Source organism: Solea solea, chromosome 3, assembly GCF_958295425.1.
Source record: "Solea solea chromosome 3, fSolSol10.1, whole genome shotgun sequence".
In the NCBI taxonomy this organism is placed as follows: domain Eukaryota; kingdom Metazoa; phylum Chordata; class Actinopteri; order Pleuronectiformes; family Soleidae; genus Solea; species Solea solea.
The window spans coordinates 24,811,643-24,834,401 of NC_081136.1; the positions used below are offsets into that span (position 1 = coordinate 24,811,643).

The window sequence follows — 22,759 nt, forward strand, 5'->3', positions numbered from 1 at the left end:
GTTGTACATACGCAAGTATAAGTACACTGACTAAAGTTTTAGCAGAAAGATATAATGCAAAAGTAATGTATTATTACTGAAAAAATAAGCTGATGAAGTGCTCAGAGGTGGCGCTAGATTGAGGTTAATCACATTTTTTTTTATCTACAGGGGACACACAGTGTTACTCACAAGAACAAGTTGCTGACAAATGAACATAGTGCAGCTGAATCTACAGAATGAAATTTAATACAAAGCCAGTGTCAAGTATCATGAGAGACAAGTGCAGTGCAAAAACCTTAATGCTCTTGGCTTCCACCACTTCAGTTCCATTATTGGACAAAGGGTGCCCTTTTCCTGGTTTAAAAGAATCATTCCTCTTTACACAAAATGAGGCCCATTACGAACCACTTGTTCCTGTTTTGAGTCATGACTGTAAAAGAGGCCTCATCACTTAAACCTCCCTATCATCTGCCACACAGTGAAGCCTATGCATTTGAAAGAGATGTTTAGTCATCTCTCATCATAAGCCCCGTTGCCCTTGTGCTTTTGAGACACATTGGTTAACACTTTTTACCTGTAGTGTAGTGTAGCACAGTATATATAGTATATAGTGTAGTGTAGTGTAGTGTAGTATAAAATAGTATAATATGGTATAGCAGGGGTGTCAACAAGGGCCATATTTAATAATGTGAAGATTTCAATGGCCTTGGTTCAGTAACATTTACATACAAATGCACTGTTTTATAAAAATGTAAATTTTCATTGTCACAATTATCATTTGTACATGGTAACGTAACCAAATCTAAGCCGCGCAGGAGTGAAAAAATAAAAAGAAAAAAAGTGCCTTTCTTTCCACATCTGGAGTCATATAACATAATATGAGCTGACTGCATATAGCTGTCTGCCACAGCTGGGTTTAAAACACAGGACTCTGGCTTCAAAGCTGAACTCGCTAATGGGGGTGACATGTGACTAATAAAACCGAAGCTGCCAAAGGGCCGTACAACAACTCACCAAGAAGCCGTGATGAGCCTGCAGGCAGTAGTTTGGACACACCTGTAGTAAAGTATAGAAAGTGCATGGTCAAATTGCCAAAGAAATACTATACTTTACCTTACCATGGCTAGGAAATCATTGTATGGTCTACAAACTATAGTAAGTGCATGCCACAGAAATACTATACTATACTACACTAAATAAAATAGTATAGTATAGAATAAAGTGTAGTGTAGTACAGTATAGTATAGTAAGTGCATGCCACAGAAATACTATACTATACTACACTAAATAAAATAGTATAGTATAGAATAAAGTGTAGTGTAGTACAGTATAGTATAGTAAGTGCATGCCACAGATATACTATACTATACTACACTAAATAAAACAGTATAGTATAGAATAAAGTGTAGTGTAGTACAGTATAGTATAGTAAGTGCATGCCACAGATATAATATACTATACTTAATAAAATAGTATAGTATAGAATAAAGTGTAGTGTAGTACAGTATAGTAAGTGCATGGCCAAATTGCCACAGAAATACTATACTATACTGAATAAAATAGTATAGTATAGTTTAGTATAGTATAGTTAATGTAGTATAGCATAGTATAAAGTGTAGTGTTGTACAGTATAGTAAGTGCATGGCCAAATTGCCACAGAAATACTATACTATACTATACTATACTGAATAAAATAGTATAGTATAGTTTAGTATAGTATAGTTAATGTAGTATAGCATAGTATAAAGTGTAGTGTTGTACAGTATAGTAAGTGCATGGCCACATTGCCACAGAAATACTATACTATACTGAATAAAATAGTATAATATAGTATAGTATAGTTTAGTATAGTATAGTTAATGTAGTATAGCATAGTATAAAGTGTAGTGTAGTACAGTATAGTAAGTGCATTGCCACATTGCCACAGAAATACTATACTATACTATACTATACTGAATAAAATAATATAGTATAGTTTAGTATAGTATAGTTAATGTAGTATAGCATAGTATAAAGTGTAGTGTTGTACAGTATAGTAAGTGCATGGCCACATTGCCACAGAAATACTATACTATACTGAATAAAATAGTATAATATAGTATAGTATAGTTTAGTATAGTATAGTTAATGTAGTATAGCATAGTATAAAGTGTAGTGTAGTACAGTATAGTAAGTGTATGGCCACATTGCCACAGAAATACTATACTATACTATAGTATGGCACAATCTAGAAGTCTAGTAAATCATTACATGGTCTCCAAAATGAAATAGTATAGTATAAAGTGTAGTGTAGTGTAGTTTACTGTAGTATAGGGTAGTATGTGCATGGTCAAATTGCCAAAGAGTCTGGTAAATCAGTGCATCATGGTCTACAAAATAAGATAGTAACTATATTTACTAGTGTAGTATAGTGCTAACATACTAACGATAGTATACCAACACAATACAAACAAATCTAAATAAAAACTATTCTTTACCTCGCAGTTGATATATGTATGGTGCTATGTTTATGACAGCACTGAGATGGCATTATATGTCATTTTAAGCCAATTCAATCCGCGATGGTTCGTGTAAAATGAACTCTGCAGGAGTTTTAGCATCAGACAAATTATTGAGCGGTCGATTCCAGAGGTAGATACCCATTACACGGGTGTGACTGAAGAGTGGGCAGATGTTTGGTGTTTTTCTTTTTCTTTCGCCTCCACATTGTGGACACACCCACAAATAACCCAGGACAACCACGACCACTGTGTGTGTGTGTGTGTGTCTCGGGGGCAAGTCTCACAGGCTGTCGGCTGTTTCATCTGGGGGAATTTTACGCACGAACCCAACTCTTCACCACGGGACGGAGTGAACTTCTCGAGCGTTAAGAATCGATAAGTTAAACCACATTTTCTTCACATGAGCGGCCCAGACCTGAACGTCGAGCGGACCTTCATCCTGACCTCAGCCTCTGTGAGCCGGTAAGGTATAATGGCTGTGCGCTCCAGGACGGGATTCTACCGGCAGGAGGTGAACAGGACTGTGTGGGAGGTTCCGGAGAGGTACCGGGACTTAAAGCAGATCGGGACCGGAGCTTATGGAACAGTGTGGTAAGTCTGGAAGAAAAAATGGAACTTAACAGTGACTGAATTGTGCTTTAATCAGCTGTTTTTTTGCGCCTCGCTTTAGGCACCAACTGTGCTTTCTCACCCCAAACAGCCTCAAGCTGCTCTCTGAGAGAGAGGAACTGTGAAAATGCGATCTCCTCTCTTTGCAGCGTTAAACTATGAGAAACCAACAGTTCCTTTACTCAAAAACCTAAACTATACAAAAGTAAGCATCGTATTTTTTCTTACATTATTTTACCCAGGTGAAGTATAAAAGTGAGGGTCACGCAGCTGCACTACTTGGTCACTAGTCTCTGCACAGCTGGCTCTGCAGGGCCTCTCTCGGCTTTGTGTGGCGTGGACGAGGGCAAACAAAAGAAAACCACCCCCAGTCTCATTGTTAGAAGTCAAAGCCCCACAGAGATAAGTGCATTGAACGCACCACTATTTTGTCTTCAATCACAAACGGGGTCCTGTGTCTCTCCACAGAACTCATTGTGAGCGGTCATAGCAGGGAAGGCACGGTTCTAATTAACAACATGGTCCATTTAAAGTGTCCCAGGTGTTATTAACTACATGTGAATTTCCTTATAGACTCCTCCAGTTATGTTAAGCTGCAGTGCGTAACTTTTAGGGGCCGTCCTAGGTGATGCATACTTTTTTTTTTATCCACATGGAGATGCTGTTTTGGGGGGGACCTGAAACAGTATTTTTTGAACGATGTCATAGTCCCACCTTATTCTTGCACCGGCAGTCACCGTCTTGTGGTTGGAGATTGTTTGACAGTGTTACCAACTACTGTCAATGAGAAGTAACTAGAGTTAATTTAAAACACCGGGGATCTTTAAAGGCGCTGAATATAATGGCAAAGTCACACAGTTGTCAACACGGTTGTTTAGTCTGTTTGCTTTATGAGAACTTTCATTTTCTTTATTTTTCTGTCTCTGATCATGTTTATCACTTCGTCTTCTTCCTCCGTTACAAGCCTGGCATGTGTACTACAGTATTTGGAAAAAATGCTGTGTGGTTTAAGGGAAACTTTTTTTTAAAATAGTAACGATTGTTTACGTTTTGTGCTCTGTCAAGCAATACTATCAGACCTGACTGAGGGAGAGCTTGTGTGTTTACAGCAGCAGCGCAGGGGCGGGCGGGGACAAAACGGGTTTATCCAATCAAACAGGTTATTTTTTTAACAATATAATCTTTTTGTCTGCACTTTTTTTTTGTCGCACTCTACTGTCGTCTGATGTCCAACAAACTAACAACTTCCTGTGTGCAGGGACATGAGATCTAAAGACGGCGATACTGAGAAACAAAGAGTTAGTCATGTGGAGTTGATTGGATTAATCAGCATTGTGTGAACTCATGAACAATGGTTGGGACAATTGTATTTATCTAAAAGTCATGCAGTTCAGTTGTCAGTTTTGCCTTGGAACTTGTCTTTCTTTTCTTTTTCTTTTTTTGGCGACATTCTCTGGAAACGCACAAACCTAATAAGGATGTGTACATTTCAGTTCTGCGTGGGACCGGCGCTCGGCGGCACAGGTGGCCATCAAGAAATTGCACCGGCCCTTCCAGTCCAAACTCTTCGCGAAAAGAGCGTACAGAGAGCTGCGACTCCTCAAACACATGAAGCATGAAAATGTAAGAGCACTCTTCTCATGACGACGATGATGACTATAGAGCGGCATAGTTAGACTTTTATCAGGTTTAATTTCTGATTGAATTCGTCCCCGTTGGGTGCGAGCAGGTGATCGGTCTGCTGGACGTGTTCACCGCTGAGATCTCGCTGGACCGGCTTCGTGATTTGTAAGTTCCTCGTCTCATCACTCAGTGTGAAAGCAGAGCAGATGGACTTGGAGGAGACTTTTCTTTGACTTCTCTCGCGTTCTGTTCCCTCCTCCTCAGTTACCTGGTGATGCCGTTCATGGGCACCGACCTCGGCAAGCTGATGAAGCTGGATCGATTATCAGAGGACAGGGTTCAGTTCCTCGTCTATCAGATGATGAGAGGACTCAAGGTAAACATCCTGACCTAAATACAAGCACAGTTATGTCTAATCTTATCCCGATGTCTCTTTGAGTTCTAATATTTCCCTTATCTTCTCTGTCCTCAGTATATCCACTCTGCAGGGATCATCCACAGGGTCTGTGAACTTTGACTTTTTAGACTATGAGCTTTGGGGGGGGGGGGGGGGGGGGGGGCAGGGGGTTCTTGTTCTTTTTCACATGCAAACCCATTCATGTGGATTCCCACAAATGGAGACCTTTACTCTCTCTCTCTGCCTCTCTCTGTCTCTTTGTTATTGCATGTTTTAGTACTGATGTCTCTCTCACTAACGCTTTAATGCTGGCAGTTAAATTTGCGATTGAAATGTATGGGCAACTTGCCTTAATTTCACCCTCAGTTTGCAGTTTGAGTATTGAAAAAAAATTATTTTTGGAAGTCCAAATTTGATGCGTTGACTCTGAAATGAACAAGTGAATTAAATCTGCAGTATGCAATTTCTGCCACTAGGCATCCCTCATTAAAACAATGTCTTGTTTGATGGTGTCGGGCAAGTGGTCTGGGATTATGGGAATTGTTGGGAGAGCTTAAGTAACAGAAGTGTTTCATCGTGGGTTTGCCCCAGATTTTATATCAGAAAGAGTTAAGAGGATGACGTCATTAAAGGGCAACAAAAATGAAATGAAACAGTCTTGCTGTTGATAAATTGTCATTTGCAGATTTGCATATATGTCAGGTTTATTTTTTCAGTATTTGTGAATGTGTGACCATTTATCCTTACAAGTTGCACCACCTGTTGTTTCCTTTGTCTCAAACAGGATCTTAAACCTGGAAATTTAGCCATTAACCCAGACTGTGAATTAAAGGTACTGCAACTCACAATATGAGCATCTTTAGACGTGCGTACGTTCCATAGGTTTTTAGGTATTTTCATGCTATTTTGTGTTTAGATTCTTGACTTTGGCCTGGCGAGGCAGGCGGATGCAGAGATGACCGGCTACGTCGTGACGCGCTGGTACAGAGCGCCCGAGGTCATCCTCAACTGGATGCACTACACGCAGTCGGGTAAACTGCTTTCGTTGTCAACAATAAACTGGCGAATATAACCAACGGGATTTTGGTGGCGACGCTGACGTTTGCTCTCTTTCTTGCAGTCGATATCTGGTCTGCGGGCTGCATCATGGCGGAGATGCTGCTGGGAAAACCACTCTTCAAGGGAAGCGATCGTATCCTTCACTTTTCAACCTTCACAAACTGTGACAAAAACTATTGATTCAGTTTTATGATTTCTTTGTTATTTGGAGCAAAGACACCAGAAAATAATCACGTTTAAGAAGCTGAAAATCAGAGTGTTTGTTTTCATTACTGAAAACAGACTTGATGAGCGAAATAGCAGACGATTAATTTAGCAATTAATTACTGTGCACTGACACAGTGTTTTGTCTAGTTTCACTGTTATTCTCTTTGTTTTTGCAGAAAATGCCAACTCAATGTTACGGTACAAAGAAATTGTGTTATTCTGTATTTAAAACACTGCGGGGAATAGTGTTTACCCACTATCTACCATGTGTGCTTAAGATTGTATTTATTTGTTTGGTGCTCAAACCCTCATGGGTTTACGAGACACCAAAAGTGAGATTGCAGCAGTCTATCAACAAACCATCACATTATTACATTACATCCTATCATTGTTATTATTATTATCCCAAATAATAATAATAATAATAATTACACAGATAAATCAAAATAAATTATCTTCACGACTCAGTTTCTATATTAAAAAAAAAGTGCCTTCCCTCTCCTTCCACATTTTACTTTAAAGAAGATTCCTGATATCCTCAAAGACAAGTCATTTTGTTTTTTATTTTCTACTTTCTCCTTTTGTTCGTCACACCATAAATAAGCTAATATTTGACTTAACTGTAGCTACTGTCAGACCTGGACCAGCTGAGAGAAATCATGAAGATCACAGGAACGCCGACTGCTGACTTTGTGCTGAAGCTACAAAGCCAAGATGTAAGACGATGCGCGAATGTTACGCTTAGTGTTTATCGCACAAAAGCTTTTAAGGAACGCACTCTTCCTACTTTTTTTATATTTACCATTTAAATGTAAAGAAGTTTAAGTTCAAGTGTGTAACATTGTCCACTGGCCGACACTGAATATACTTCCCACAAATACATCTATAGATACGCCCAATGTTTGAAGTGAAAGCTTACTATGCAAATGATCGAGTTTTTGACCACATTCAGATTACCGATCATCATATCATTTTTCTAAATGGTTAAACTATTATTTCATGTCACAGCAGAGCAAGTACGGTCAGACGTTCTTGAGAATTTGTGCAAGGGCCACCGTAGTTCCCCGACGCACTTGGGAAAGTCAGCAAAGGTGCCCTCAGTTTGTTGTTGTTGTTGTTGTTCACTATTTCTTACTCACTGGACTTTCCCTCCACCTTCTTTCTTACCAGGCCAAAAACTACATGAGAAGTTTACCAAAAGTGCCAAAAAAAGACTTACACTCCATCTTCTCCAAGGCCAGCTCAAACGGTATGTGACGCTCTCTTTATTCAGCCGCGGGTCAGTTCCGCTCACTTCCTCCGCGCTAACTCTCGGTGTGTCGACGTGCTCTGCAGCCGTGTGTGTCCTGGAGAAGATGCTGCTTCTGGACCCTGAGCAGAGGGTCAGCGCCTCGGAGGCCCTGGACCTGCCTTTCTTCAGCGAGTTCAGAGACATGGAGGAGGAGACCGAGGCGCTGCCGTACGATCAGACCATGGACAACACAGACCTGCCACTGGACCAGTGGAAACGTAAGAGGGGGCGGGATTTAAAGCCACACTAATTTGTTATCTCTATAAAATCTCTTGTTTTATCATTTTGGTCACAAAACTTTACTGTTTTGCTTCAGTCTCTCGGCTCTCATTAGTTTATCTGTGATGAAAGGCATGAATGATGTTAGTGACTATAGCTGCAGAACTAATGTGAAGCAATAGAGCCAGATATTACTCTCAGTAATTATGGTGCCTTCCTGTCACAGGCTTGTTAAACTCAGTGGAACAGGAGCAGATCAATATTTGTTGTTGCAGTGCTTAATGTTGGCCAGAGGTCACTGTTGATTTATGATTGTATGTGAAGTTTAAAAGTAATGCAAGACTTTTTTTTTTTTTTTAATGAAATATCGCAAAGAGAAAATCTGAACGTTATGATCAGCTGATTGACATTGATCTTCTTTGTGTCTGCACAGGTCACACTTTCACAGAGATACTGACCTTCAGGCCGCCCAGGGACTCAAAGGAGACGTCACTTTAAGAGCTCACAAACACACACACACACACACGCTCACAAACCTGCACCCAAATATGTTCTCGTTTTTATTGTGTGTTTTTTTAAAGAAGTAATGGATGTAATAGTTTTCTTTTTGTTTTGAATAAATGACATTTGCTCCATTTTTAACAAGCTCATTTGAGTCATTCATTATTAATGAGTATTAAGACTGATAATGGACATATTGGAGGGTGAGGTCACAAAAAAATTCAACATGGTGAATTCTGGGAGGAGGGCAGGTAAGCACTGTTCTCGCCTTGCCCAAGGACACATCAGCATGTCGACTAGTGGAGCCGGGAATGGAACCCACAACACTCGCTATACCACCGCCCCCTGAGTAGTCAGACTTGTTATCTTTGTAGCTGATATTTAAGCAAAAAAATGAACCAAATAGATTAATCGTTTCTAAAATAAATAAATAAAACAGATTGTGGAACAGTCGTGTGTATGGATTTGCTTGTGCACTGTAATTGGTCAAATCTGCCAACCACAGCAACCATTTTAAATGCTAAAGATCGCCGTAGTACATATCATCTAAACAAATCTGGAGCATTTGCTCATTGCCACTTTATTTCTCTGATAGTCTGAGCTTTTTCTGTCAGGAAATGGAAGTTTATGTTGCTTTGTAAACTATTCACTCTCCTACACCAAAGTCTATAGAGAAAATCTGCAGTTTTAGCTCACAGGGACACAGGAGGAAGCACTGGTCTACTGATGACTAGTTTGGTAAGTTTGAGTCACATAAAAAGTTAAAATAAACATTTTAACTTTCTGATGGAGGCAGTAGTGGATCAACAACTTGTGGCTTACTATCCAATTAACGTTTACTGAAAACAGTGGCAAAAGGGAGTGAACACGACATTAGTCTGGTTCAGCTTTGGCGCCATCTTCAGGTTGTATGATGATGGTACACCACAGAAATGTACGTCAAAAAATCAGTTTTACTTACATTTTAAGAGAGAAGTCCAGTTGAGATGTGTAAGAGTACATGTTTTCTGAATCATCCTACTTTCTGCAAGAAGTTTAAGCTTTTTCATTCACTGAAAAAAGAAAAAGAAAATAGTAAGATGACAATTATTAACGTCACCAGATATTTCATTCAAATACATTCTCTGGCTCTGCAAATGCTCTGATCACTGTCAAGCACCAAGGTTCACAGTGTTGCCTCTTTATGAGTGAGACTTATTGGAAGTGCCCGTCCATATTTGTTTAAGCATTACACATTCCTACTGCGTGTGTGGCACAATGCATGCTGGGAAAAGGTTGTAATCCTGTTGAGACCCTGGACAAAATTAAATGGGTGTAGATGTAGTAGACGGTCTGACAAGTGTCTGCTTGAGTCACAAATCTCATTCTTTCAGTGTGACATCACTCTTACTTTAATAAATGCCCAGCGTTGATTCAGATCATTAATGTTAATTAAATTAATAAACAAAATATGCAATTTTTGGGGGTCACTGGGGGTCTGACTCTCTTTTTCACTCAATCGAAATCATACTAAAAGACCTAGTTTAAAGTGAATAAGTGACTGATCGTCTCTGTCTTTTTTCTGAAGTTGCTTTCCAGTTACTTTTAATCTTTATATCTGCCCACTCCACTGCACCCCATTTCCATCCTGTTTAAAAAAGAAAACATTTTTTTTATTGAGGGCATAGTTTATTTATAGCTATTTTCAAAGGCTATGTAAAAACATTGCAGCAGCTCTGCAAAACAAATGAATTTATGAAATGTTCTGTTACCATCAATAGAAATTCAGATTTCTATGGATTAAAAAGACTGTTGGAGACACACTACTCAAAAAAGATATATAACATTAGTCTAGTCAGTTACATATTATATCTTTAACTAGCTGTCATAATTCTCACCGACACAGTAAAAACCCGTACACAAAATTACAAAACATACCTTTATTTGATCATCAGTTTCCCAAACTCTATATTAGCAGAAGAGAGGTTCCTTTAGTCAAAGCAGGCTCTGCCTTTTATCTCACGCCGCTTTCACGATGAGACAAACATGCTGTAATGTTCTCACAGAGATCAGTCCATCAGACCATAATATTGTCCAACACACAAGTGACCTCATGCCATTGCACCAACATGGCTGTAACACAAGAGCTCACAGATCAATCCTGAGCATCGCTTCAACACGGCATCTTTCACACGGAGCGTCTGCTTCTACTAAATCCACTGTTTCATAAATACGACAGAGTATTAGGGCCAGAATGAAGATAAAATTAAGTCGTAATATTACGAGAATAAAGTCGTAATTTTAGGAAAATAAAGTCGAAATATTAGGAGAATAAAGACGTAATTTTAGGAGAATAAAGTCATTATTTTGGGAGAATAAAGTCGTAATTTTAGGAGAATAAAGTCGCAATGTTACGAAATTAAAGTCGTAATTTTTGGAGAATAAAGTCTTAATATTACGAGACTAAAGTTGTAAAATTGCAAGAATAAAGTTGAAATATTAGGAGAATAAAGTCGTATAATTAGGAGAATAAAGTCGTAATTTCAGGAGCACAAAGTCATAATATTAGGAGAACAAAGTGGCAATTTTAGGAGAATAAAGTCGAAATATTAGGAGAATAAAGTCGTATAATTAGGATAATAAAGTCGCAATTTTAGGAGAATAAAGTCGTAATATTAGGAGAATAAAGTTGTATAATAAGGAGAATAAAGTCGCAATTTTAGGAGAATAAAGTCGTAATATTAGGAGAATAAAGTTGTAATATTAGGAGAATAAAGTCGCAATTTGAGGAGAATAAAGTTGTAATATTATGTAGTCCTAAAGTAATATTGTCATAATGACCGTGATTTGTTATTGGAGATTAAGGAAAGTAATTGCTACACTGATAACAGGGGAGCAGCCACTATTTAAATTTTCATTTCTGGCCCACAATGTCTGTCTAATGTTTTGGTCTGTTGTGTTGTGTCACCTACTGTTAACCGCCCAATCACACGACGCGTGGCATAGAAGAGTTAGTCTACACACTGAACATTACTGCACCCACTGCTCCGTTTACGTGTGTAGCCTAAAGCGTCAAACGCCGTACTTCTTCTGTAACGCTGCGACAGATGATTCTTCCAGCTCTGCTTGGTGAAGGAAGTCGAACAATTCTTTAAGCACTGAGGAAAAGAAACACACATGAATTACAAACATGACGACGCGTGTAAGTGATGAAGATACGGTGTATTTGAAGTATTCAAAGAGACCCGTTACCTTTCTTCTCTGCGGACGACATGAACATGACGGCCATGTCGAAGCGCTTCACATTTACTAGACTGCTGAGGATCTCCAGTGTCACGGCCGCTGCCTCATTTCTGCACAAAAGATGATCTCGTTATAGAATGAAAACAATGGACATTTCAACAAAACCAGCTCAGCTCCATTTGGTTTTCCTTTTTTAAACCACTTACTTTATGTAGAATTCTTGCAGCGTCTTCAGGATCTGATTGAGGATGTCAGGTTCAAGGGAGTTTTGGAAAATCTTAGCGTACGCCGCTGGATTGATTTGCTACAAAAGTGAAAACAAAACAAATAAACAAAAATATTTAATCAGAAATGTTATTAATTTTTATTCTATAATGACATTTAGATTAATATTCAGGTTATTTTTTTGGTGAACATGGTGATTAACAGTCATTTTTAAATATTTAGCCAGGATGAAATATTTAGTGTGTCCAATTATTTTTATTTGGCATACACTGAACATAAAATAATGCTTCTACTTTCTTTGTAATGAGCCTTTCATATTTATATCAGGAGCTGGACCAGCTCTACAGAGGCCACCGTTGTGGACAACCTTCTTTTTACAGAATGTTTTGAATTTTGATGCTAACTGAAGGCTACACAGGGTCACTAACACGCCTGGAAGGAAGGAGCGATGTGAGGTGAAGGATATTCAGCTGCAACATGAAACTTCACAAATAAATATTAGTAAATTTTACACAGTGCGCCTTTAAAACATCCACCGTTTGAGCACCTCTAACATTTGATGCTCTACTGAGTCTACGTTTTTGTCTTTTGGCCAACTTCCTGTCCTTTACTACTGTTATCATACCACCCTTCACCTCATGAATATGTTTAAATAAAACTAATCTAGTGTAACGTCATAAGCAGAGAGCTCCACCCTCTTTGTGGAGTTCTGGCTCCTTATTGGATGAAGAGTGGGGAAATACTGGAAATGTCGGAGCCCGAGACTCATGTCAAACACTCTACATCAGTAAGAGCTGCCAGACTATAGAGCAATTAAACACTGTATCGCAACTTTAACTGTTATTCTCTAACACCTTTACCTTCAGATATCTGTAAATCACTTCAGGCTGCTGTCTGATCTTGCGGAGGTCGGTCTCCAGCTGGAAGCCGCTGGCTGGCGGAGGAGGCAGGTCTGTTACTGTTGAGGAGGGGTTGGTTTTTGTGTCAGGCGGATGCGCAGTTTCCATCTGCGCTGGTGGTTCTGTGGATATGCTGGGAGGAAGTCTGGGGAAACCAGAGGCAAGGAAATGTGTTTACTGGGGAGCAAACAAACAAACAAACACACTAATTGACATTATTTCACTCAGAAACATTTAAAATGTGGGTTTCCACCACTGGGGGAGGGGGGCAGGTAAAATATGTAAATAACATAATATTTGCATGAACTAACGCAAAGTATCATGAGATGAAGAAAGTAACCACCAACATGTGTGAAATGGTTTTAACAAATGACAAAAGAGTGTTACTGACTGGTCTGATGTGAGCAAGGGAGTGTCCGATATCTCCTCAATTTTCATCATCTTGGCGCTGGGTGACGTGGACAGTGGCGATGACTCCTCGTCCTCGGGCTCCTTCATCACTTCCTGGACTAATGACTTGGACCCAGCTGACTCCTCCTCCTCCTCGGGCACCGTTGCTTCACCGCTGACTTCTTCGATGTCAATCCTCCTCAGAGGTTTCTGGGGAGCACAATTGGATGCCATGATGTCAGAGTGATCTGGTTAATCATGCTAAAATAATGAGCGTGTGTGCACTGACTCATACTTATTTTAAAGCTGTCGTGCCAGCCTTTGGCTGATTTTGCTAACTTCCTGTTTGCTGTCAGAAATATCTTAATTCTGTATTTTATTGCTTTTAATACCACTATAATTTACTTGAATTATAATTTTAAAGTGACTTTTTTTTTTCCTATTCGCTCTTACTTGCTCTTGTATGACACTGACTTCTCTTTTGCTTTAATTGACATTTAACAGACAGCTGATTTAAGATGACCAAACATACAATCATTTTATTTGTCTAAAATTAGTTGATATGTCGTAGAAGTTGTAAGATGACTAATTTCTAGCTTTTATAGGTAGATCAATTAATACCAATACAATCTTTAGCACTTTTTACAGCGTCCTAAAGCTCTAATGAGTACTATCTACATGTTTTCTCACACATACAGTCCATAAAACCTACAGTACAATAGATTTAATGACATACTTTGCACCAAAACAGGTTCTTTCATTAATCAATAATAAATCAAATAACACCTCATCTTCCTTCAATACAAAACACTTCACTGGGAAAAGACTCACATCCATGCTCTTACCATCATTCTCATCTACAGATTCATTGATTTTGTTGTTGCAAAAAGCTGTTTTTAAAGCCAATACCAGTAGAGAATTAAATTCAAGACTTAAAAACATTAGTGGAAAAATGGGGAAACTCACAGTCGACTGCAGATGTGTTGGTTTGTCAATCGGCTTGACTGTTCTCCTCGGACTGTTGTCCTCTGTTTGAAGTAGGCCGCTGGGACACATCTGATAAAACAAGAGGAAAGACGAGGAAAGATTGATGCGTCCACTCTGGTCGACCTCGTAACCGGAGACACTTAACACGCAGTGGAGGGATAAACTATATTATAAGTATATTTGCTTGATGAGGCTTTGAAACAGATTAAATTAGAAGCAAAATACTGTCGATGCAATCGGGCAACCAACAGACTATTTTCAAAAAACAGTTTGTGCATCACTGTCTTGTTTTAAAGTGTGGATTTTATTATTTTGTCACTTTGTCCATTTCGACGAAACATCTAGATCTTAAACACTTACAATTTGCAGTTTCTGGAGTTCATTCGAGGCCTGTTTGTTTCCCGGCTCCAGCTTCAACACCTCCTGAAAATCTGAGAAAGACACACACACAGTCTATGTTAAAAACCATGATTTAAACTCTCAATATTTATGTGCAAATATAAACAGAAATGAATGTCAGTTAAATATGACGTCCAAAACAGGAATAACTGGCTTGACCAACTAACTGCGAGACAGATGTGAAAGACAAACATAGTTAGATTGTCCATAGTTTTCTCAGCTTCTGAAATATACTAAACAAAAACACAGAATGATGCGATTTCCCTGAAGACATCATTGAATACCACACCTTGTTTGGCCTCCTCCAGTTTCCCTAAAGCTACTCTGGCTGTGCCTCGGCGAGCAAAAGCCTTGGAGTAAGTGTTGTCCAGATAAATAGCCTTAGTGCAGTCCTCCTCTGCCTCCTTATGCCTGCAACAAACCAGAAAGACAAAGGGAGGTTCGTCGGCCATATACAGTACATGGTGCTGTTTTTCAAATTTAGACAATACTATTTTGGGTTTAATAAAAATAATAAAAAATGATGAAAAAGAATGTTGCTGTTGTGTTTACTTCTCCAGCTTGAGAAAGGCCATGGCTCTGTTGGCGGGAAGGAGGACGTTCATGTTGTCTGCCTCCATGCCTTGGCTGTAGCACTCGATGGCTGCTTCATACTTGCCCTCTTTGAAATAAGCGTTCCCCTGTGTGGGACATTTGAAAAAAAAACATTAACCAAAACTGCTTAAAGAATGTAAAAGTAAAAAAAGAGTTCCCTCTGACACGCACACACAGTGCTTCATTTAATCTCAGGTAGATCTTAAAACATGAATTACCAAATTAGATTAGGATTTCCACAGAAACACTGAATCTAAAGAGTAAAAGCCACAGAAAAGCTTACCCTGTCTTTTTGTATGACTGCCTCCTGTCTCTTTTGCTGCTCCTCCATCCGTCTCTGCTGTTCCTCCATCCGTCTCTGCTGTTCCTCCATCACTCTCTGCTGCTCAGAGTCGACCGTCGGAGCCTCCTGTGGCTGCGGCGCTTCACTCTGTACCGTCACTGTCTGTTGCCCAAGGACCTGAGAACCAGCCACAGAAAAGGACCTTGCTAAAGAGAAGGTTTGAGAAGGTACAATGACAAAAAAAAGCTTGTTTCGACACTCACTTCTTTGATTTTCTCCGCTTCACTCTGTGCCTCTGTGTTTCCAGGGTCGAGCTTGAGAACCATCTCATAGTCTATTTAGAAACAGATTTGTGTTAGTGTATTGGTACGCTCGAGACTGAGTGACATTCTAAATTCTTTTTTGATCAGTTTGTCACCTTCTAACGCTAATTCATATTTTTTCAGGGCAAAGCGTGCAGCTCCTCTCCGTGCGTACGCTTTGAAGTAGTTGCTGTCCAGAGCGATCGCTAAATTGCAGTCCGACTCCGCCACACTGTACCTGCAAAAAGCCAAGAGTCACATTTAAAAAGAGGGAAAAAAACACAGCACAATACAGCAAAATATGAGATCCATGCTTTACTTTTTGAGTCTGAAGAAGGATGTGGCTCGGTTTGTGGGAAGCACAGGGTTGTGAGGATCTGCGTTCATCCCTCTGGTGTAACATTCAATGGCATCATCGTACTTGCCGTCTTTGTAGAACTCATTACCCTAAAAATGAAAGTTAAAATTGGTATTTGTATGTGACCATTTCACAGGCAATACCACTTTTACCTCTCTCCATATGGTCTTAAAATCACAAACAGCATATCTAACATTTTTCAGAGTGTCATCGCTCACACAAATTACCTCTGTGCCAACTATCTGTGATAAAAAACCTCCTATGAGCTGGAGACACAGCTGCTAAAAGGATGATACTGTAGCCTGTTGACTGAAACCATATCATTCACGGTCACAGCTCTCTTCTTACAGAGATATTGCACAGCTAGAGATCTCTACAGCACCGACTGATTCAGTTTTTTCTTTATTTTTTTCCCCAGGTGCTTGTACTGTTGTACTTCATGACTCATGTGAGTTTTAGGGGGAAGGAAACCACAAATAGCTCTGTATTGTCATTTCTCATCCTTTATATGTCACTATATATGTTGCTATAATGATGTCCTTTATACGAACAATTAAATAAATCTCAGGAAAGGAATCACTTGGACTTCTTTTTGTATTTTTACCTTTTCTTTTTCTGACAGAGCTTTTTCAGCATCATGTGCAGCTTCCTCTGAGTCTGACTCATTTGATTCCGCTGGACTTTCCTCTTTATCCATCTCTGACAGAGCCTTGTCCTGCAAAACAAAGCAGCATAAATTTTAAATCACCTCTTCCTGGACTTCTGCACATGTGAAAAATACTTTATAAGAACGCATTAATTACCACGTCAAACTTGTCCCATGATCGATAGTCAAATGCTTTTATTCTTGATGCCTGTTTGTCTTCTTCTGCTTTTGTATTGCCATTACTAGCAGGCTCTGTCATCTTCTTCTTTTTCTTCTTCTTCTTTTCCGTCATTTTTGTTTTGTAGTCTTGGTTGCGCACAGGCGGGAGTTTCCTCTACAACACATGACAGAGAGACGCTGATGTTGACATCAGAGGAACATCCAGAACATTACCTGTTCCAGAAGAGGACAAACACGTACAGCAGGAACAGACCTCATCCTCCTGGCATCCTTCAGTCCGCAGCTCCTCGTCCCTCCTCTTCATGTCCGACTCCCAGCCCTGCAGGTCCTTCACGTAGCTTTGCAGATCCTCCATGTTTTGCCGCATCTCGAGCTGTAACTCAACGACTTTGCTTCCCCCTGACATGTTGCGACCCTGTGAAACAGGCATTTGTTTTTATGGGCAAATTCATTACTCTTGCTGCTGTATTTGTGTCTATGTCTATGTTCTCACAGGTAAAATGAAAGTATTTAATTGAATAGAATGAGCTCAGGTAAACAGGTAAACTCTTCAGAACATCTATGAATGAACAAAATAATATATTGGTCCAATACTGGTCATAATAACTGGATCTGATATCGATAAATGCCTTACTACACACTATAAAAATGTGTATATTTTTTCTTTATAGGATCAGATTATTTGTTGTTATTTGGTTTTTAAAATGGCTGTTTATGACATGATGCAGTAACAGTACTTTTTTCTTTGTTCTTGGCTTCCACTCTTTATTCTCCCTCTCTTTTACTTCCTTCCTGTCGTCTCTCATGTGTATGTATGTTCCTGTCTATTTGTTGTAATGTTTGAATTACTGACTTTCCTCTGTCCTTTGCCTCTTCTAATTTAAGGCAGGCTGAGAAGGGTGCACACTGCCCTCCCTCCACAATCTGAAGTTCTAAAGCACAACTCGAAGTTTTAATCTGCAGTTCTTTCTCTTCTGTTCCTCCTGACTTCAAGTTGAATATCCACGCCATTAACTTTAACCAATATATCAATTTGCCTTGCGCAGATTAAAGGCAGATGAAATTCCCTACCACAGGTGCTGCTGCAGCCCATCCCAGATCAAAGGCAAGACAAGCGTGGCTTAAACACTAAACAAGCAGGAGGAATTGAGAAAGATAAATGGAACGCCACCATTATTCAATTGATATGTTACCTATTATTAAACGAATATGAGCTGTCAAAATGTCGGCTGTACAAAGGGCCCATTGTGTTACTTGTAATACATCGTTATGCGACTTCGTTATGTGTCTAATGTGGTTAACTGTATTTATGTAGTCAACATAGCTAACATAGCTAACCACAGTGTTTTTCTGTAACATTGCAAATGGAGCTGCTATGACAAAGTGCCAAAGTATCAATATCTATCTATCTATCTATCTATCTATCTATCTATCTATCACGTGTTTACGGCTAGCACATAGCTAGCAAACAGGCACGCCAAATTTTACAGAATAATGAATAATGTTGTTCATGGGAACTTTTAACGTACCTGTCGTATCTCTCCGCAATTAATTAATTAACACAGTTAAAGTGTAACTTTAAAGACTGTGGCAAACTGCTACAACAAAACGTGTCGCTTTTCAGTGACTCTTGTTTATGTTCGAAGCCATGACAGCGGTGAGCCAGCAGCTCTGGTGACGTACTTCCTGCCGGACGACGTGACCAAAGATCGTCTATGTTACAATCATAGACAACCAGCCTACTCGGAAGAACAATGCTCCGCATTTGGAAAATTTGAAAGTTCTCTAGAACTGTACAGTAAAAGCCTGTAGTCTGATTTCCAGTACGCTAGTAGTCGTAGAAGTCCTCAAAACAACCAAGTCACTCTTGTCCAGAACTTATGGTACATTCTGTTTTTATTACGTCAAGTTGGGAAATGTTTTATTAATACGAATACTAATACTAATACTATATTAAAAAAGCACAGGGTTTCTCAATCCTGGTCCTGGGGACCTGCACTAGTAGATACCATTGTGCTGAAAACAACTTTTTCAGTGTTGTTCAGAACTTACTGAGAAATGTCTTTATACAGTCAATTCCAGTTATTAGGTCTCTGAAACGTATTGCAGTGAAGATTGTCATTATTTTGTCACGTGCACTCAGATACATGTTCTATTTTGAAAACCGGATGTCGATATCCTTACAAATCTTTTTTTTTTTTTTCTTACCGTAAAAGCCTTTGTAAGGAGGGCGTTAACATTCAGCACCAGATAATTTGACTACAGTGTCGATGCTATTGGAACGATTTAGTGTGGCTTTTGGGCTCCTCTGATGTTGTTACACAGCGTCAAGTTGACATCTTATCTGGACGTTCTGCATATACGATCTATGCCGGTATGGCCAAGAGTACGTCATTGATAAAACTTATATTCTATTATTACTAATTTAATTTAAAAAGAGAAATATAATGCACATTCGTACGTGCATGTTTCAGAGCGAAAATAATCAAATAATAATAAAAAAACGGTTGACCTACCTGTGACCTACAGTGATCACGTGATCTACAAAACAACAGTGGCGACCTCTGTTGCTAGCTGCAGGAAGCTAGCGTGGGACGTTGATGCTCGTATTTCCAAATTATAGGCAGCATTTCTCACCATGGACCAGACAAAACAAGAAGAGGAATATGGATACGACTTATTCCCGGAGCGGAAGAACGGGAATAACAAGCAGCAGTCCTTCATGTCGGGTCTGCTTACATTCAACTGCAAGTGTCGTGTCATGCTACAGTTCGCAATGGAAACTAGTGAGTACTCGAGCTGGCTAATTAGCCCTTCAGAGACAATGACATAGGTGTAACAGTAAGGAGCGCAAACACTGTACAACACACGGGCTTCTTTCCGTTGTGATTATAAATACATACCAGTGCAAAGGCAATGTTTGCTGTCGATGTTCGCTTAGCATTAGCCAGTGCTTTCTGTCAGTGAGTGCTTGGTGACAACATGAAGCTCTAACTGGCCTCTGTCTCCTTCAGGTCCATATGCCAAACTCCTCCTCAGTGCCATGAAAAGTTCAGGATGGTCAGTATGTGTTGTGTTATGTCACTGTTTTGCTATAATATTTTTGAATAATAGTTAACATATTTATTTTTAAGTATTTTGCATTTATTTAAACAAATAGTCAATTCAACATACTCCAGCTAACAAAGTCGGGTTCTGTTTCTGAGTATTCATCTATTACTAAATTGATTATTATTATTAACTATTTGTAACTACAAAACAGATGGATAAAAAACAGCTTGGTTGAGTGATTTTAATCTGGATTTGATTCGGTACTAGATTCTTAGAAATTTAAACAATTATTGCAGCAACACCCAACCATTTGAATGACACCAGGGTGATTTTAACTTTGTCCTCTTAACACAGCAAAGTATTGAAAGATCGCCATTTTTCCTGTGAAGATTGTGACGGGTCAGTCAGCGGTGGCTTTGACGCCACTTCTTCTCAAGTAAGAAAGACAATATGCAGTAATACAGTACACACGTATTGTCGGTTGAGCTGCTTAAAAGTACACGTCTTCCTGGCAGTGATGTCATTGTCCTCTGGTCTGCAGATTGTTTTATGTCAGAACAACATCCACCAGCAGTCCCACATGAACCGAGTGGTCACACATGAGCTCATCCATGCCTTCGATCACTGCCGGGCTCATGTGGACTGGTTCAACAACCTTAGACACTTGGCGTGTTCTGAGGTGAGTCAAACTGTCTTTCAACACATCAGCTGCATTTACAGCGTGATCAACGTGTTACAGACGGTTGCCGTCTTCTTTTTGACCTTGTTAGGAGTGAATGTAGGTGTCATACAGTCACCACTAGGACTGTCTGCTCTTGGACGACAGATTGTACCAATTCCATGTTACAGTTCATAACCTACTATGGCTATAATTTAAAATACATATTATTACCTTTAATGAACAGGCCAGTTGTGATTCCTACACCTACTTTGCACTGTCCCTTTCTAAATAAATACAATTGCAGCTTGTCAAGAATAAATTCTGCATATGCTGTGGGACTATTTTCACACTGAATTAGGTGTTTGGCCGGGTTGTCCCATTCATGCACAGACCATTTTCTCTTTCATTTGCATTTTAATATTTGGTTGTCACTAAAAAGCAATGTTATCATGTATTGTAGTTCATATAAGTAAAAAATATCATCCTACAATTGTGTAAACAGATTTTTTTCATGTGTCATTATTTCAGATTCGGGCAGCTAACCTCAGTGGAGACTGCTCCTTTAGCACCGAGGTCGCTAGATTAAACTTTGGCTTGAAGAAGCATCATCAGGTACCTGCTCTGAGACAAAAAATCTGTCAATCTCTAGCATTCTCTTCGTGTTGCTCAGTCCAACTCCTAACTCGCGCTATTTCTTCGGACAGGAATGCGTCAGAGACCGCGCCCTCCGCTCCATCCTGGCCGTGAGGAAAGTCAACAGAGAGGAGGCGGAGAAAATAGTCGACGATGTCTTCGACACGTGTTTCAACGACCACGCGCCCTTCGGGAGAATCCCACACAGCAAGAGGGACGCCAAGTTTGCCCAGAGTGATTACGAGAGCAGAGATCGATATTATGCAAACCTATAATGTCGTTACGGTCTCATTGATCTCCCAAAGGGGCCTGTGACTGGCAGTGATGCTGACAAGAGCTTGGCACGGCCTGGGTCAGCAAAAAAAACAAAACAGAAGCCTCAACAGACTGACTTTGAAAACGATCATGTCTTTTCAGAAAGGATTTCGTGGGAAGGATTCGTCCTTGGAATTTTGGAGCAAATGGAGTTGGTACATTTCATTTTGGAGCCAAAACATGCTAATTCTTTAAAAAAAAAAGAGAGATACTGCAAGGACCAATGTTTCTCTGCAGGTCAAGTATATGTTGAGGCAAAAGTGATTTTTTTTTTCTTCTAATTTTATTTTAGATCTGTGGGTGCTTTTAAGGAAATCCAATGTTTCTCCTCCATTGATGTTTTCTGTAAAAATCCTTTGATGACAAAGGATTTACAGGGTTTCTCTGACATTTCATGTTGTTGCCAACTTGCCACGTTGTCACCCGTCTGTTTATTGTAAATAGAGGCGATTATTATGATTAAGTTAAACAGAATCAAAATGTTTTTGAAATAAAGTTTGATTACACTGAAAAAGTACGCGCTTCATGTTTGTGTCTTTACTTTTTGTTCGACTTTAAAGCGCGATTGAGTGTTTAGTCGCACCATATTCTACAGTAGCTATCGGTGACATAGGCCAGGTTCACGTTGGACGTGTGTGCAGTGTGGACCGTCTCGTCTCTGTTCAGCGAGGTGTATTTGACAGCAAATCTAGACGGTGAAAATGCTCTTTTACAACAGCGACGGCATTTAAATCATGCCTATGTCACAAATCTGTGTCGTGTTTCAAAGTAAAAGCACTGATGTTACAGTTCCCCGGTTGAACCTGGCCTCGGAAACCTTTCCAGTATCACACAGTGATTTATCCAATCAGGAGCCAGAACTACACCGAGGTTTAATCATTACTATTTGGAAAAAAGTGCATAAATCCTGCGTTAGAGAAGCTTGTCATCCACTTTACCCTGGCTGCATAGACGAGAATCCGCATCTCAACGGTCATGGGACGTGTGTTTCAGGTGTGCTGGTATGGAACAGTAATTTAGATATAGCCTAAGTCACATGTGTCCAATCGATTACATTTGGCCCGCCCACCACTGTGCGAGGTGATGGAATAGAGACAGAATATAAGACTAAATGTATTTGCCGGCAATATTTTCATAATAGTAATAACACATTCGGTTATAATCATTGCTGAAATTACATATATTTAAGCTGTTTTAATCACAATTGTCCTCGTCATTAATTGCT

General features: G+C 39.5%; 3 protein-coding genes across 7 annotated transcripts; 2 read left to right on the forward strand and 1 right to left on the reverse strand.

Annotated features, from left to right (window-relative positions):
* The first annotated feature begins 2,718 nt into the window (after positions 1 to 2,718).
* Positions 2,719 to 8,533, forward strand: mapk12b (mitogen-activated protein kinase 12b). The gene is made up of 12 exons (XM_058626246.1): positions 2,719 to 3,074; positions 4,586 to 4,715; positions 4,822 to 4,880; positions 4,980 to 5,091; positions 5,188 to 5,217; positions 5,897 to 5,944; positions 6,029 to 6,143; positions 6,233 to 6,304; positions 7,015 to 7,094; positions 7,549 to 7,627; positions 7,714 to 7,887; positions 8,322 to 8,533. Exons 1-12 carry the CDS (start codon positions 2,956 to 2,958, stop codon positions 8,384 to 8,386), a joined length of 1,083 nt encoding a protein of 360 aa, XP_058482229.1. The 5' UTR covers positions 2,719 to 2,955; the 3' UTR covers positions 8,387 to 8,533.
* A 2,516-nt stretch (positions 8,534 to 11,049) lies between these two features.
* On the reverse strand, positions 11,050 to 19,866 carry rpap3 (RNA polymerase II associated protein 3). Of its 5 annotated transcripts, none has more exons than XM_058625907.1 (17): positions 19,778 to 19,866; positions 17,128 to 17,289; positions 16,852 to 17,028; positions 16,653 to 16,763; positions 16,010 to 16,137; positions 15,807 to 15,928; positions 15,652 to 15,722; positions 15,389 to 15,565; positions 15,064 to 15,191; positions 14,801 to 14,922; positions 14,473 to 14,543; positions 14,092 to 14,181; positions 13,127 to 13,335; positions 12,697 to 12,880; positions 11,818 to 11,915; positions 11,621 to 11,721; positions 11,050 to 11,526 (listed from the first exon to the last, which is right to left on the reverse strand). In XM_058625907.1, exons 2-17 carry the CDS (start codon positions 17,278 to 17,280, stop codon positions 11,441 to 11,443), a joined length of 2,028 nt encoding a protein of 675 aa, XP_058481890.1. In that variant the 5' UTR covers positions 17,281 to 17,289; positions 19,778 to 19,866; the 3' UTR covers positions 11,050 to 11,440. The 5 variants fall into 5 exon arrangements, with proteins under 5 accessions (XP_058481890.1, XP_058481889.1, XP_058481891.1 ...); XM_058625906.1 differs by lacking the exon at positions 19,778 to 19,866 and adding an exon at positions 19,391 to 19,523; XM_058625908.1 differs by lacking the exon at positions 19,778 to 19,866 and adding an exon at positions 17,946 to 17,970.
* On the forward strand, positions 19,513 to 22,051 carry atp23 (ATP23 metallopeptidase and ATP synthase assembly factor homolog). The gene is made up of 6 exons (XM_058625910.1): positions 19,513 to 19,660; positions 19,889 to 19,934; positions 20,280 to 20,361; positions 20,467 to 20,604; positions 21,115 to 21,198; positions 21,291 to 22,051. Exons 1-6 carry the CDS (start codon positions 19,513 to 19,515, stop codon positions 21,492 to 21,494), a joined length of 702 nt encoding a protein of 233 aa, XP_058481893.1. The 3' UTR covers positions 21,495 to 22,051.
* The last annotated feature ends 708 nt before the right edge of the window (positions 22,052 to 22,759 follow it).

Bases quoted from the DNA above. Each gene is read 5' to 3' on its own strand.
- mapk12b (XM_058626246.1), top strand. From the start codon at position 2,956: ATGGCTGTGCGCTCCAGGACGGGATTCTACCGGCAGGAGGTGAACAGG. The intron at 4,716-4,821 runs GTAAGAGCACTC...GGGTGCGAGCAG, and splicing joins AACACATGAAGCATGAAAAT to GTGATCGGTCTGCTGGACGT. The intron at 4,881-4,979 runs GTAAGTTCCTCG...CCTCCTCCTCAG, and splicing joins CTGGACCGGCTTCGTGATTT to TTACCTGGTGATGCCGTTCA.
- rpap3 (XM_058625907.1), bottom strand. From the start codon at position 17,280: ATGTCAGGGGGAAGCAAAGTCGTTGAGTTACAGCTCGAGATGCGGCAA. The intron at 14,544-14,800 runs GTGTGGTATTCA...TGTCTTTCTCAG, and splicing joins ACTGGAGGAGGCCAAACAAG to ATTTTCAGGAGGTGTTGAAG. The intron at 11,916-12,696 runs GTAAAGGTGTTA...TCACTTTTGTAG, and splicing joins TGATTTACAGATATCTGAAG to CAAATCAATCCAGCGGCGTA.
- atp23 (XM_058625910.1), top strand. From the start codon at position 19,513: ATGGACCAGACAAAACAAGAAGAGGAATATGGATACGACTTATTCCCG. The intron at 20,605-21,114 runs GTGAGTCAAACT...TCATTATTTCAG, and splicing joins GACACTTGGCGTGTTCTGAG to ATTCGGGCAGCTAACCTCAG. The intron at 21,199-21,290 runs GTACCTGCTCTG...TTCTTCGGACAG, and splicing joins GCTTGAAGAAGCATCATCAG to GAATGCGTCAGAGACCGCGC.